Below are 15,064 nucleotides of genomic sequence, written 5' to 3' on the forward strand. Positions count from 1 at the left end.
TAATTTTATACATCTTAAAAAACTGCCCTTTTTAGGATTCAATCCAAATTGTGCCATTTTGGTGACCATAGCTTTAAATTTATATGAGATTTTTCAAAAGAGGACAATGCTACAAATGCCTTTGTGCAGGCCTGGATTGACTAATCGGGAGGACCGGGAGAATTCCCAGTGGGCCGGTCTGTATTTTGGCCGCGAGGGTTGGTGTCCCTAGCTGCTTGCACTCTTAGCAGTCGTACTTTTTTCATTTATTTGTTTATTTGACCATAGTCTCACTCTTTTTATTCATTATTTTCCCGCAGCTCCTCTCTTTTTATTTATTTTCTCGCAGCCCTGTGAGCAAAATGCAGCCTGCAGGTTAATGATGATGTAACTATAGTTCGACCCCAAACAGCGGCACCTTAGTGAATGTAAGAATTCAAATAATTAATTTTAATGAATATAACACCGGCTCAATGAAAATCAGATGATTTAGTGCAATAATAAATCTGACATAATTTAATCAGAAATCTAAAAGGGGGAGAAAAATATTAAGCCATCAATAGCGGCAGATAACAGTGCAGTACTTATTCTTTATCCCAAACGCATCACTTTAACAGTGCCATCGTGGTCCAGTAGTCAGGTTACCGCCGACCCGAGTTCAACCACACCTGAGTAAATTATTATATATATTTTTTTTCATTTTTAGTGTTAAGACATATAATACTGTTTGGGTTACTTATGTTGGAGTTATGTAGGGGTTCGAACCTCAGATCAGTTGCCGTTTCTGTGTGGAGTTTGCATGTTCTCCCTGCGTTCGCGTGGGTTTCCTCCGGGTGCTCCGGTTTCCCCCACAGTCAAAAGACATGTGGTACAGGTGAATTGGGTTGGATAAATTGGCCGTAGTGTGTGTGTGTGTGTGTGTGTGTGTGTGTGGGTGTGGGTGTACGTGTTTTTGTGACATAACAGGACCCAAATCTGTAAAATGACATAGGTATGACACAGCTATTACAAAAAAGAGGTAAATTATGAGGACATTGGTGACGTCCTCATTTTTCAAAATGCTTATAAATCCTATAGAATGAGTTTAATCAGAGAGTAAAGCTGCACACTGTCTCTTGTGATGGTTGGGTTTAGGAGTGGGGTGAGGGCAATACAATATACGGTTTAGACAGTATAAAATGAATGGAAGCCTCTGTAATTTTCACAAAAACAAACGTGTGTGCGTGCGTGTGTGTGTTTCCCAGAGATGGGTTGTGGGACTAAGCCGACAAGAAAATGAATGAATGAATGTTAACTTAATTTCTTCATGTTGTCCGACACAAACCGATTACGTGGAACCCAGCATTTACAGATGTAAAAAACATAACCTAACCATTGAGTTTGTTCATATTTTACCCAAATTTTAATTAAAACAACCCAGCATTTTGCGCTGCTCCAGTTTCCCTCATAGTCCAAAGACGTGGTGCAGGTTAATTGAATAAACAATATTGGCCTTAGTGTATGAGTGTGTGTGTGTGTGTGTGTGTGTGTGTGTGTGTGTGTGTGTGTGTGTGTGTGTGTGTGTGTGTGTGTGTGTGTGTGTGTGTGTGTGTGTGTGTGTGTGTGTGTGTGTGTTTGTGCGTGCGTGTGAGAATGCGAGTGTATGGGTGTTTCCCAGTGTTGTGTTGCGACTGGAAGGGCGTCCACTGCGTAAAACATATGCTGAATAAGAGACCCCCAATTAATAAAGGGACTAAGCTGAAAAAAAATGAAGGAACAACACAGCATTTTATAGAGAACTTACTCTCATAATTAATGCAAAGCACCATGAGGCATAGGAAAAAGGGGGATATTTGTGGCTATTCATTTCAGTATTGAAACACACATAGCCGGCTGCTGGGATATATAGTGAGTTTCAAGCCCCAGGGAGCTGAAGGTGGACAGAATAAGTGTTCTCCGTTTACCCGCTGACGGATCTTCAATGCCTCAGCAGGGTCTGAGACCGCCAGATCAGCTGGACGTGACACATACAGAACAGCAGAGCAAAAACAAATGACAGAGAAAGAGAAAGCCACTGAAGTGACTGTACATCTTTCATCCACAGTTTGTTTTTCTTTAGGCTCAGAACAGATATGGCTTGTACGGATGTAATGCGTGGGATTTTAAGTTTCCATGAGGTACATAGTTATAAAATGAATACATGCAAGTTTACTTTAATGAAAGTTTAAGTTTCCTTACTGTATATTTTATATCTTTTAATCAACCTTGAAACTATGCCCCTGAGCAAAATGAATGCATTACAGCATTATCTTTACAAAAAAGTGTTTATTACTGGAAAATTTAATCTTTAGAAGAACATAATGTAAGTGGAAGTGAATTTAATGTTTTACACATTTTATTGCAAGCTGAATGTGATTGAATGGAAATGTATTATATTTTAAAATCATGTTGAATCTTACTCGATGTAAGGCTTTTTGACCTACTTAAGAAAGACATATAATATTAATATTTCATCATATAGTTTTTCATGAATATGTTTTTATGTGGTTAAAATGTACTGCTAAATACTGTGAAGCACTTAAGAAAATTACTTTAATCCTTCAATATCAGAATTTTTCATTTGTAATTTCACTCTCAGAAATAAAGGTATAAGATCTGTTTGCATTACATTTTTAAAAGGGCTATATTTGCACTTTATTGGTCAATATTGGTACCTCAAAAATGCATACTGTATTATTACCTAAAACTTGATGAGAGTTAGGGCTGCGCAATACATCATTTCAGCATTGATACATTTGCAATAGTCATATTGCAGGATCTGCAATGTCGAGTTTACATGTTAGGATTATAGTTGAACAAGAGCCACAGATTAACAATATCACGCGCGCATCCGCGTGGATGCTGTTTATGTATGCGTGTGTGTGTGTGTGTGTGTGGTTGCATATACGGTATTCAGTTTGTGAATGGTATAGGCACAAGCCAACGGTTTGGTGACGCTGTCTGAGCCTTACATCATAATTTTTTTTTTTTTTATGCACAGTAATACCGGATATCGAGGTAAAATAGGGAGGAGGTTTGACGATATCAAAATTTGGATACCGCCCAAGCCTACATGCAGCCCTAATAAAAGTATTTTCTTGATTTCTCTCCCATGAAAAAAAATAGCCAAATCTCTGGTGGTTTTCTTATACCAACAGTACATTTCCCTAGCAAGATAACATTTCAGTCTCCGTGAACTTTGAGGATAATTAACTTCTCACAGAAGCTGAAAAAATGCTTTTGTTTGCAGTCTGAACCCCACTGGTTTTAGCTCTAAAAATGTAACAGCAAAAAAGCGTCTGACTATTTGAGTGTGCAGAAATGCCCTTGAACAGGATTCTGATGGGTTTGAGGGTTTATGGCAACAGACAGGCCCTGATTTTTTCTGATTGTTTATGAAAGCTACTCGTCTCACAGAATGTTCTGGTTCGTTCTATGCGGGATTTTCTGTCAGGGCCATCATCTCTGACTCAATTACGGGGATGTTATTTTCATATACACAGACTCTGCCGAGAGCACACTCTGCTCTGAAATTAAATCGCATGCAAACACCTGGGGCCTGTATTGGGCCCTCGCAGAGTCCTCGTGTCGAGAGCATCGGGAGCTGTCAATACTCCCTCGCAATCAGCGGCTGTGCTCTGATTACAGATGTAATTAAAACAAGAGCTCTATCTGTGCGCGTGTGTAATCAAAACAACGCTAAGTGACATTTCATTGTTCTGCTGGTTATCTGGTAGTCTCTCTCAGGTAGACTTTTGACTATCAGCATAAATTGAGGTCCAGGCTGTGATTTACTCTGGCCAAGACCTGACTGTTTAGAGAGGGAGATTCTACCTGACTGGCATGCAAATTACTCAAGTACTGACTCATTCTGAAAAGGTTTGCCAATATGTTTCTGGAGATCATGAGTTATGTAGCCAGAAGTACGTACGGCTGCATTTCATCTTTAAAACGAACGCTACAGGGCAGTATGATGCTCGTGGACATTGCGGTTGGATTTAGGGTAGTGGGTGGGCGGGTCAATCTGTGCTTTTAAAAACACTTTTGGTTGGATTTAGAGAAGGAGAAGGGTGGGTGAGTCAATTGATCGGTCAGTCATTCAGTCAACAGCGGCCTCTGGTGGATTTGAGCAAGAAGAGCAGTTGCTAAAGGCACTCGCGAGAGAAATTTGAGATCCCAAAAAGAATACCCAGCAACCTCTGGTAGATTTGCGAAAACAAAAACTAAAAAAAAAAAAAAAACGTAACTCCTTGGACATCTTTAGCGCTCTCCAGAAATGTATATAGGGGTACGTTATCAAAATGAGCCAGGGTTGGCAAGCACAGTTTGCTTTTCTGTGTGTACTTTGGTTGTCTTTTTTCTGTAACATAACTTATTTCTTTACCATAAAACTGAGGGAGATTGTTTTATCCATATTCATCTATTGGCTGGTTATAAAAATGGACTTTAATTGCATGTACTGTATAATCTTTCATTGCATGCATAATGGAATGAAAGAAAGGCTCTCTGGAGTGCATTTTAATGTCACATCCTTTTGATTTTGATTTCCTCATAGGAAAAAAAACTTTACATTAAAGGTGCAGTGTAAGTTTGACACCCAGTGGTTGAACTAAGCATTGCACGCCTGGTTCAAAACAAACACAAGCACAGGTTGCCAGATTAACGACATCAGCAGAAGTTTGCCTAACTATCGAGCCTAATGCTGCGTTCACACCAAACTCTGGAAGCGCAGATAAATCATATTCACACATAAATAGAGACGTGAACATTTTGAGTTTGCTTGTGTCATTTGTGCATCAAATTTGCTTCATTTTCGTGTCAAATTCTCTTCACAATAGACATTCATGTCATGGGCAGGGTTTCTGTCTGCCTGGTGACTCTAGCTTTGTTGCAAAGTGGCTAACATGGATTTTATTGAGAGAGTAGCTGTTTTTATGTGCTTTAAGAAGGCTGAAAACAGCGTTAATTCATTCGGCGCCGTGTCTGGGTCCACTAGATCATTTCAGAGGTGCACCCAGCTCTGTGAGCTCATCAACTTCTTCAGAAACTATACCTGGATGATGAAGGCTTTTTAGCGGTGCTTCAGACTGAACCTAGCTCAGTTTGATGAACTGTTGTCCAGTGTTAGCAAGAGGAATTCCCCTAGGGACACCAACAACAGGGACTATGTCATAATCACTCCCCTACAAGAGCAAGTTCCTGATTAGTTAACACGAACAGAATTTTCAACTTGAGCGATTCAAACGTGCAAAACGCTCAGCTTGAGCCGCTTCATTCGTGCAAAATGTGCCGCAGGATGTCTATTCGCGTCTTTGCATTGACAACATTCAAACCACTCATGCTTGACGCTTCATCTGCGTCTGGTGGTAACGCAGCCAGCATAATGGCTGATTCAAGGCTGATTAAAGTTTTGTTCTAAATAAAAGCAAAGGCACTCAATAGAAGAACCATTTTTCATATTAAAAGGATGTTTTGTCCTAACCAAGAACTAAAATTTATATTTTAGAAACTGCTTCTATTTCTTGCAGCTGAACAACAGAATAAACTGACGATATTTACCTCAGGTACAATACACCTTCATGTGCTTTATTCAGGGTTTAAAGCTAATAATGTGAGTTTGAATTCCGTTTTACATGACATTTTTTGCCATACTAATGAAAGCAGCAGCAGATATAGTTCACCTCAGATCTTGAAAATAAACCATTTGAAATGTAACTCTAGAACTGTGTGCAAGCCAACACATATCAGTTACTCAGCATGTACATGTTATAATGTTAAAGAGGTTTATTATGCGTAAATTAGATTATAAACCTTACCATTTCATTGGGGTGCAGTGAGTGCACTATTCTGTGCTTCTGAATGGCTGTATCATCTGGTGTTTTGTCTAGTGCAAACAGCCAAAATTGCTTATCACTGCAAATCTTGTCACGTAGCATGTTGTTAGGACACAGGGTTACAATGTAACCAGCTCACATAATTTTTACGTTTGTAATATTCATATTATTTGCTAATTAATAACCACCTCATGTGGAACTCTGAATCTGTGCCTCATTTCGGAGTCTGCTGTCCACCGGAGGTTGCATTTTGGTCACGAATGCACACTTTAAGAGCCTTTCTGACTGAATGAATAAATGAAATACGCAGTTGTCCATCACAGCAACCCAGATTGCTGAAATATAATTGGCTAAACTGGCAGTAAGCTTGACCAAAGAACCAAAACAAAGACGTTATGGCATGTAACTAACATTTTTTGGTAGAAAATAAAAAATATATACAGCTTAAGGGGGCTAATAAGATTGAGCCGAAAATGTTTTTTTTTTTTTATGTAACTGCTTTTATTTTAGCCTAAATAAAAAAAATACTATCTCTAGAAGAAAAAAAGTTTATAGGAAATACTATGAAAAACTTGCTCTGTTAAACATCATTTGAAAAAGAAAAAAAAAAACACAGGAGGGCTAATCATTTTAGCTTCAGCTATATGTTAAAAGTCTAAAAGAATCACGTTTGTGTGTGGATGTGTCTGAATGTACCCATGTCCTGAAGTCTGCAATACAGTATGTGTCATTCTGTCTTCTGCACAGGACTCTCAGCACTGTGTTCTTTGAAGCCAGAGTGCTTCTCTTTGAAGATCCCTCTCTCTCCCTCCTCATCTTCATTAAGCCTTCGTTCAGCAGCAGGAGTAATAGGAGTGCAGAGAGCGACATGTTCTCAGCGGGAGAGAAGGGGTATCGGAGCCCCATTAGTGTGCAGGTAGGCAGCCTCTGTCAGTGTTAATTTCTGCACATGTCTTCCACCGCGAGTCGTCATGCTTCTAAAATAATCTGCCTTTGAAAGTGTGACAGAGTGAAGAGAAGCCAGGGAGGCAAAAATCACACTGCGCTTTATTGCTCTAAATCTATATCACATCTGTAAGTGTATGAAAACTCAGAGAGGTGGACAGGAGGGAGAAGAGGAACCGGTTTCACTCTGAATCTCCTGCCGCTCTACTGAAAAGGGCTCAATCTTTATGAATTTAAATGAGGCATGATGCTCTTCTGCAGTCCCCTCGCCTGAAACCAGTCTGTTTATGTTGTGATTTGAACTGTGTTGCTTGTCTCTAATGGTTTTCTTTTCCACCGTGATGTGCATGGGGAAACAATAAGGCAGTCTGTGCCTGAAGTATCCACATTCTCTACTGGCGAACATTTAGAAGTAGCATTTTCTGATGAAAGATTTTTGGCATAAATGTAAAATATTTTACTAAGCACTGTCAATTAAATGCATTATTTTAAATAGTTAATTTAATTATTAGTGTTGAAGTCAGAATTATAAGCCCCCCTGTTTATTTTTCCCCAATTTCTGTTCAACAGAGAATTTTAATAACGGATTTCTAATAACTGATTTCTTTTATCCTTGCTATGATGACAGTAAATAATATTTCACTAGATATTTTTCAGGACACTTTTGTACAGCTTAATGTGACATTTGAAGGCTTAACTAGGTTTATTAGGTCAACTCTTTAGGTGAGGGTAAAAAGGCAAGTTATTGTATAACTATGGTTTGGTTAAAGAAACACGGGAGCACTGTTAGCTTAGCATAGATCATTAAATTAGATTAGACTATTAGCATCTCACTCAAAAATGACCAAAGAGTGTTAATCACTGTCCTATTTAAAACTTGATCTTACGAAGTTATATTGTAAGACTGGTTAAACTATTCATTGTAAAATGAATAGTTGCTGTTTTCTAGGTTGATATAGCTTGTAACTATACTCTCATTCTGGCATAATAATCAAGGAAACTTTGCTGAACTTTTTTTGTACACAGTGAAGTGTGACTTCCATAGGAGGATATGTAATAATATACAACTCAATGGGTCCAAGCTAACATTTTTAGAATATCTTATTCTGTGTTCAACAGAAGAAACTCCCAACAAACAAAGAACTTTGTGTTTAAATAGACAGATTAGACAGACTTTATATGTGTAGTCATTCATTTCTGTTTATTTGATGACTAGTCTACTTTTGGTCTATTCTTAGATGTCTATTGGATTTCACTGAAATCCCAAAATTAGCCTTGTTTTAGCCAAGACCAGTATGTTTAGATGTCTATTAGATGTTTATAAGACATCTTTTAGAAACAAAAAAAAATCTTGTTTGGTCAAATAGGGTTTGAATAAGTAAAGGGTGAGAAAATGGTGGCAGAATTTTCACTTTTGGATGAACTATGTAACTATCTATCTTTAAAAACATGAAACTGCGATTTAGACTGTTAGCAGCTTTTCACGTATGTAGCACCATCAGCAAAACTCCTGAATAATTAGTTTCTCTGCATGTTCAGCTCAGGTGATTGGCTCAAACACTTCCGTTCCCAGAACTCATTGCCATAAGCAAAGATGGCAGCAAGCAGGTTGCGTACCTGGCAGTAACATGGCAGAATGCTTGCCGAACAGCTGTGTATGTGAAGGCACAGCATTTTCCATGTACTGTAGATTTCTATTGTGCCATCATCACTGAATTGCACAAAAGTGCCTCTTTCGGAAAGTCTGTTCACTCTATGGCCTCAGGAAAACCTTTATGCAGCTATTTTGGGCATCCAAGACTAGGTAGGGAGTATATAGGGAGTGCTGCACTTGAATGGGGAAATCCTGAAATCTCAAAAACTGCTTGCCGCGCACGTATTTAAAAATATATATCTCAAAATCTGACAGAACTGTCTCTTGGATGTACTTTCTCACACTCAGATAGCTTTAAAACAGCTTATATTTCAGGTTAGGCCGAGAAGCTGCTGCAGAGACACAATGGCATCATGACTGACTCTTTATTTAGAAGACTTATTTAGCCATCTTGTGCCACTTTCTGTCAGTCAAAGTAAAATAAGTCCACTCCCAAAAGTGTAGTAAACATTTTTATTTTAGTTTTGTTATACAAAAGATGTATATCTATATTATATTTATATCTATAGCATTGCCTAAAGTTTAATTTCTAGTTATAATATAAGAGAATGCATTAATCAAAACTAGCAATACTGAGATTGTAAATTAGATTTTCTCAGAATACATTAAAAATAAAAATAAAAATGAATAAATCATACTAAAATACAGGAGGTAATATACATATTTTGGTTATTATGACAAAGGTAGGAAGCTTGTCCATTGCTAATGCATCATAATAAAGAGCTAGCAATGAACATTAGGTGCATAATTGGTGACTTATCTATGTATTTTATCATTCTTATCCTGCAACAGTGTGAATGGTGATGGAGATATTTGATACAAAAGTGTGTAAGTAATGTTTTTTGCAAGCTTTATTGTTTATTTTTAGTAACAATACACATGCTTATATATTAGATTTAACAATAAACATTAATAACGACATATTATGATGAATAGCAGCTTGACTATTCATGTGGAATATTCGTTACATTAACAGTTTTGAAAAGTTTTTAGATGCAAAACAAAAAAATATTACTCTTAAAAAGTTTGAAGTCATTCATGTATGCATGTTTGTTTGTTTGTTTGTTTGTACAAACTGCATAGAAATGCTGCTGTTTTACATTTTCTTTTAATGTATCATTAGGGTGTATCACAAAATTCTGTATTACAGCATTGCAAGAATCACAGCACTGATGACAAAATCAGCACATTGAATCATTTGTTAAGTATCATGTGACGATGAAAGCCAAAGTAATAAGGCTGAAAAAGCATTGCAATTGGTAAAAAAATTATTAGAATTATGTTATATCTTGCAACTCTGACTTTTTTTCACCCTAAAACTGGAAAAAAAAAATCTTTCACCTTAAAAAAAAAAAAAAAAATCTTGCAATTCTTAGCCTAAATTTGTGGAAAAAGTGGTAGTTTTATGTCATCTCATAGCAGAAACATATTTATTCATTCATTCATTTTCTTTTCAGCTTATTTATTAATCTGGGGTCGCCACAGCGCAATGAACTGCCAACTTGTCCCAGTTTGCGTGGGTTTTCTTCCGGGTACTCCGGTTTCCCCCACAGTCCAAAGACATGCGGTGCAGATGAATTGGGTAGACTAAATTGTCCGTAGTGTATGAGTGTGAATGAGTGTGTAGGGATGTTTCCCAGAGATGGGTTGTAGCTGAAAGGGCATCCGCTGGAAGGGTATCCGCTATGTAAAACATATGCTGGATAAGTTGGCGGTTTATTCCGCTGTGGCAACCCCAGATTTATAAAGGGACTAAGCCGAAAAGAAAATGAATGAATGAATGATGCCCTTCCAGCCACAAACCATCACTACGAAACATCCATACACTACACTTCACCTATACCACACGTCTATTTCCCATATATATGTATATATATATATATATAGAGAGAGAGAGAGAGAGAGAGAGAGAAGATGAAATGAAGATAATTAAACTATATTAGTAAATAGGGTTTAAAAATGATATTTTTGTTAAACGTTTCTTTTTGGATGGATTGTTGATTGTACTGATTGGGAAGCTTTACATGAATAAATAAAAGTTTAGATATGTTTAAAAGTATTTAAGACCTACAAAACCATATTTCAGTAAATTTAAGACTTTTTAAAAACCTTGGTTTTTAAAAAATTAAGACTTTGTAAGACCCTGCAGACACCCTAATTTCACTCCTTACTGTTTGTACATGTTTACATGCAACATTAAATGGTAATAACACCCAAAAATTTAAATTAATTTTTGAGACTACTTACTCAGCTGATAGATGTTGGCCAGTAGGGGCCTTCTGCGACTACTCGTAGGTTTAGAAGGGTGTTATCATCCAATTTTCGTTAACTTCTGGCCACAGCCATATGTGATCTATAGCTGATTAACCATGTGGATGGATTATAACAGCCTTTTGAGCCTACCAGTAGGCACAGAAGGCCCTTGTTGGACCATAACTATCAACTGATAACCACCGATAATGCCAATTTAATCGAGGGATAACATTCAAATCGGCGGTTCTTTATTCTGTTGAACACAAAAGAAGATATTTTGAAGAATGTTGGAAACTATTGACTTCTAGGAAAAACAAATATGCAAGTCAATGGTTACCGGTTGGCGAAATATTTCAAAACAACTTATTTCGTGTTCAACAAAAGGAAGAAACTCAAACAGGTTTGCGACAAGTGAAGAGTGAGTAAATAAGAGAAATGTTCATGTCTGGATGAACTATCCCTTTAAGTTCACAAGAAATCAGAATGCTCTGTCAATACCCAGCATTAATTAAATAAATAAACATGATCGGAGTATTTTAGCAAGTTATTCTCTCCACATCTAAGTTACACCAGCTTCTCAATTCCCAGCCCCATAATTGAAAGTGTGCAGTAAAAGAAAAGTTCTGAGCTCCCCACTGCTATTTAAGGCTTTATATAGCGGCATTCACATGTAATCACAATCATTGACACCTGACTTTAAAAGCAGCATTAGAACTGAACCCACACTCTGGACAAACACAGTTCAGTCTCTCTCTCTCTCTCCCTGCGGACACCATGCAGACAGGCTGGTGTAAATATAAAGCCTCTATACGCAGGTAATCGAGCCCCTGCCGGTCCTGATTCGCTCAGGCCGCAGGGGTTTCTCTCAAACGCAGGCTGTTTAAAGCAGTTCCGGCCTCCCAGGATCCTCTGCTGTGACTGATGCTGATTAAAGCCAGCACTGCTATAAACACATGCGTTTCGGTAGTGAAGCGGGTTGTTTTGCTCAGTCTTTCTTTGAAGCCGCTGTGTGTCATTTCTTAGATCTCAGAATACGTTCTCAGATCCTGGCTTAATATGCAGAGATAACTTTTAGTAAGCTGTTTGTTGGTTGATGTCAGGGAAAAGTGTAAACACTAGTGTAGCAAGGAGCTGTTAAGAGATTTTTTAATCAATGATGCATGATATGATTTAAGCATCAGCTATGTAGATAGATACATATAATGCTTTATTTTTGTTACAGTTATTATGATGCAGTCTTATTTGTTTTATTTTGGCTAAAATAAAAGCAGTTTGATAAAAAAAATAAATAAATAAATAAACATTTTAAGGTCAATACTATTAGCCCCCTTAAGCAATATTTTATTTTTGATTGGCTACAGAACAACCACTATTATGCCATGTACAATATTTGCCTCATTGACGCATGTGCACGTGAATGAGCCTATGAGCGCCAGCACACACACATATTATGTATCTCGACATGCGAAAGCGTTCCTCTATATGTTTTCATTAAAGTTGTTCACAATATTTATTCATCCATGGAATTTGTAATGTAGACAAATCTTCACCTTGGAATTATAATGTTTTATCTGCGTTCTGAATTATTTTGAGAGTTCTATAGCATTCTATAGCAAACAGTATGTGTGTAACATTTTTTTTTAAATAAAAAGTCTTTAAAAAAACTTATAAAACTTATAAAAAAACATCCCATGATGTGCCTAAGTTGTCATTTAATAATAATATCAATAACTCAATTTTTGTTAAAAATGTCAGATAGAACCTTATAATTCTAAGGTGATAAAATGTATAAACATTTACCTGTGGTTAGCGCTTTTGCTTTTGGATGTCTCTAGGACAAAGTAGCTGCATGAATGCTAAAGCTATAAAAAAAGTGAAACCATCAACAAAAGCCTGAGCCCTTCTCTGTTTACAAATACAAACAGCCGTTTAGAGGTAATTTCTGGTTAATGATGTCAGAATTTAGTGGTATTTTGGAATGGATGTGTGTATGGTCTTTTCTAGAAAAAATCTGGAACGTCCTTGCATGTTCGAACAGTGCTTTTTAAAATTTACTTGTAAAGTCATTTTGGAAATTTTCCAGATATTTACTGGTAACACTGTGTGAAAGAGGCTTTTGATAAAAGGTTAAAAAAAAATCCAGCCCACAAATACTTTTTATATTGAAAATATGTAATTTTGTGTTTTGTTTTTTTCACCAAATCAGTGAAATAATTTGTGAATTTGGCAATTAAAGAGTTAAAATCCTGTAATTTCTAAGCAATTTATTTAAATCAGGACTAAGGTGGATTAACAGATTTATGCAAAAACAAACAAACAAAACTATCTGATGCATTTTTACAGCAGTTTTATTTAGTTTTCATAACTAACATACGGGATTGTTGAGTTCTTTAAAACAAAACATTTTCCCAAAACGTGTCAAAATAAGATTTCTCACCAGAAATCATTCTGCTAGCTGAAACACAGAAAAAGTTATGGCCAAATCATGACACAAAATCACCCCAGAGTGAATGAAAACATCCTCAACAGTACACCCTCAGAAATAAAGGTACGAGAGCTGTCACTGGGGTGGTACCTTTTCGAAAGGTACAAATTTGTTCCTAAAAGGTCCATATTATTACCTCAATCATACATATTAGTATCTAAACAGTACAAAAGTGTTCCTCCTAAAAAATGTAGGTACTAATATATATTTTTGAGGTACCAATATGGACCCTTCAAGTACAAATGTGTACCTTTTCAAAAAGTTCCACCCCAGTGACAACTCGTGTACCTTTATTTCTGAGAGTGTACATAAGGGTTAAGGCAGACCAGCCCTTAAGCACTGTTCATCTCGTTCTCTGGAACCCACCCTTCCGCCCTCTATTTCCTTGCTTCTCATTTACAATCCTTATAATCCTCTTTTTCCTACTAGGTTGAATCATGGGGTCCTAATCATTCTACCAAAACATCACAGAGACATTACTTTGAGTCTCTGGGCATCGTAGTAGGATGCCTGATCAACCTATCTACTCGTTCATTATTTATCCCCTTACTTTGGTTCATCTTCATCCCACTATTCCTTTACTATCCCTTTTCATCCCTACAATAGGGTATATGCGGAACTTTGCGGAAGGACTTTTAATTTGTCAGTAACCTGGGTCAAGAGCTTCCGGTGAACTGTATCCTTTATGTTTTCTTTAAAAATCAGCAATCTCTGGTAGCTACAGTTGAAGCAGTGCGAAAGCCGGGGATGCAGGAACACTGGAAGATGCTTTCACAACAACACCGTGGCGCCGCTTCAAGTGAGATTTCAGATTAGTCGTACTGCCAACGTATTTTACAGATGCGCGGCACATTTTGCAAATTGCATCTGTCCTGTCATGTCGTCCATCCTTAAATCCATAATGTTGCCATACTTTAGATTTAAAACTCAGTGGGGAATAAAATGTTTGTTTTGCTTCTCGCGCTTTCTGAGGGCGCACAACTAGCTTCATCCGCACACCTGATACACTGGTTGAAGTGTACACATCCGCAAATCCGTTGCTAAGGCATACTTTATGTAGGTCGATTAAATTATGCGCCAAAAACAGGTTGACAACACTTGTTAATAAATAAAAAATAAATTCTATATTAAAAATATAAGCTGTATCTTGGAAAAACCGATGCATCTCGCAAAAACCGATGCATCTCGATTTGCTTCCAAAATTTCATTCATCCTCTGCTGCTCTACCGATGCACTCGCATCGTGCACGCGCATGACCGCGTATCGATACATATCGATGAATCTTCCCATCCCTAGTGTGTATGGATGTTTCCCAGAGATGGGTTACAGCTGGAAGGGCATCCGCTGCGTAGAACATACAAGCTGGATAAGTTGGCAGTTCATTCCACTGTGGCGACCCCAGATTAATAAAGGGACTAAGCCAAAAAGAAAATGAATGAATGAATGTTTACTGTTGGTTGCTAGGTTACCAATACTACAGTCAGCCACTCCAACAACTTAATGGAAATGAAACAAAAATTTGGGAGAACTTTCATGTTAGAATGGAAACCCGGCTAATATGTCAATTTATACCTGGTGCCTTGAAGATCAAGATCAGTATGGGCTCAATAACATTATTGCACACCATCTGATCAAGAAAAATTCTTATATTTATTTAACTAAAATATTCTCAACATACAGTATGGCTTCAAACATTTGAAAAAGCAATAGTTGGGATGCTGAAATCTTTTATACCAGATCCACCAATCAAATCACAGTTTTATATTTGATAGCATAAACTAATTGATCTTCTGTAAGTTTTGCTGATGATATTATTTTACTTTGTGGCTTTGTAAATGAATTTATGGTTGGGGAATAAAGGTGAAATAAAGGTGAATTTCACTTATTGAGTTATGA

The 15,064-nt window shown here is 37.2% G+C and overlaps 1 protein-coding gene across 13 annotated transcripts in view; it reads left to right on the plus strand.

Moving 5' to 3' along the window:
• LOC147843368 (uncharacterized) overlaps nt 1–15,064 on the plus strand; it is a 413,390-nt gene that overhangs the window by 319,839 nt on the left and 78,487 nt on the right. For 6 of the 13 annotated variants that reach the window (XM_087256857.1, XM_087256856.1, XM_087256853.1 and 3 more), the window contains one exon: nt 6,579–7,442. Coding sequence is in view for 2 of the 13 variants with exons in the window: in XM_087256851.1 (XP_087112977.1) it covers nt 6,579–6,747; nt 6,832–6,909 (247 nt within the window). In the remaining 11 variants the exon portion in view is untranslated. Of the gene's footprint in view, nt 1–6,578; nt 7,443–15,064 lie in introns of those variants that run through there. The other 7 variants (XR_015493298.1, XR_015493300.1, XR_015493297.1 and 4 more) reach the window with 3 other exon arrangements.

The sequence above is a fragment of the Danio rerio genome, chromosome 6 (genome assembly GCF_052040795.2).
Source record: "Danio rerio strain M-AB ecotype USA chromosome 6, GRCz13ab, whole genome shotgun sequence".
NCBI classification, from domain to species: Eukaryota; Metazoa; Chordata; class Actinopteri; order Cypriniformes; family Danionidae; genus Danio; species Danio rerio.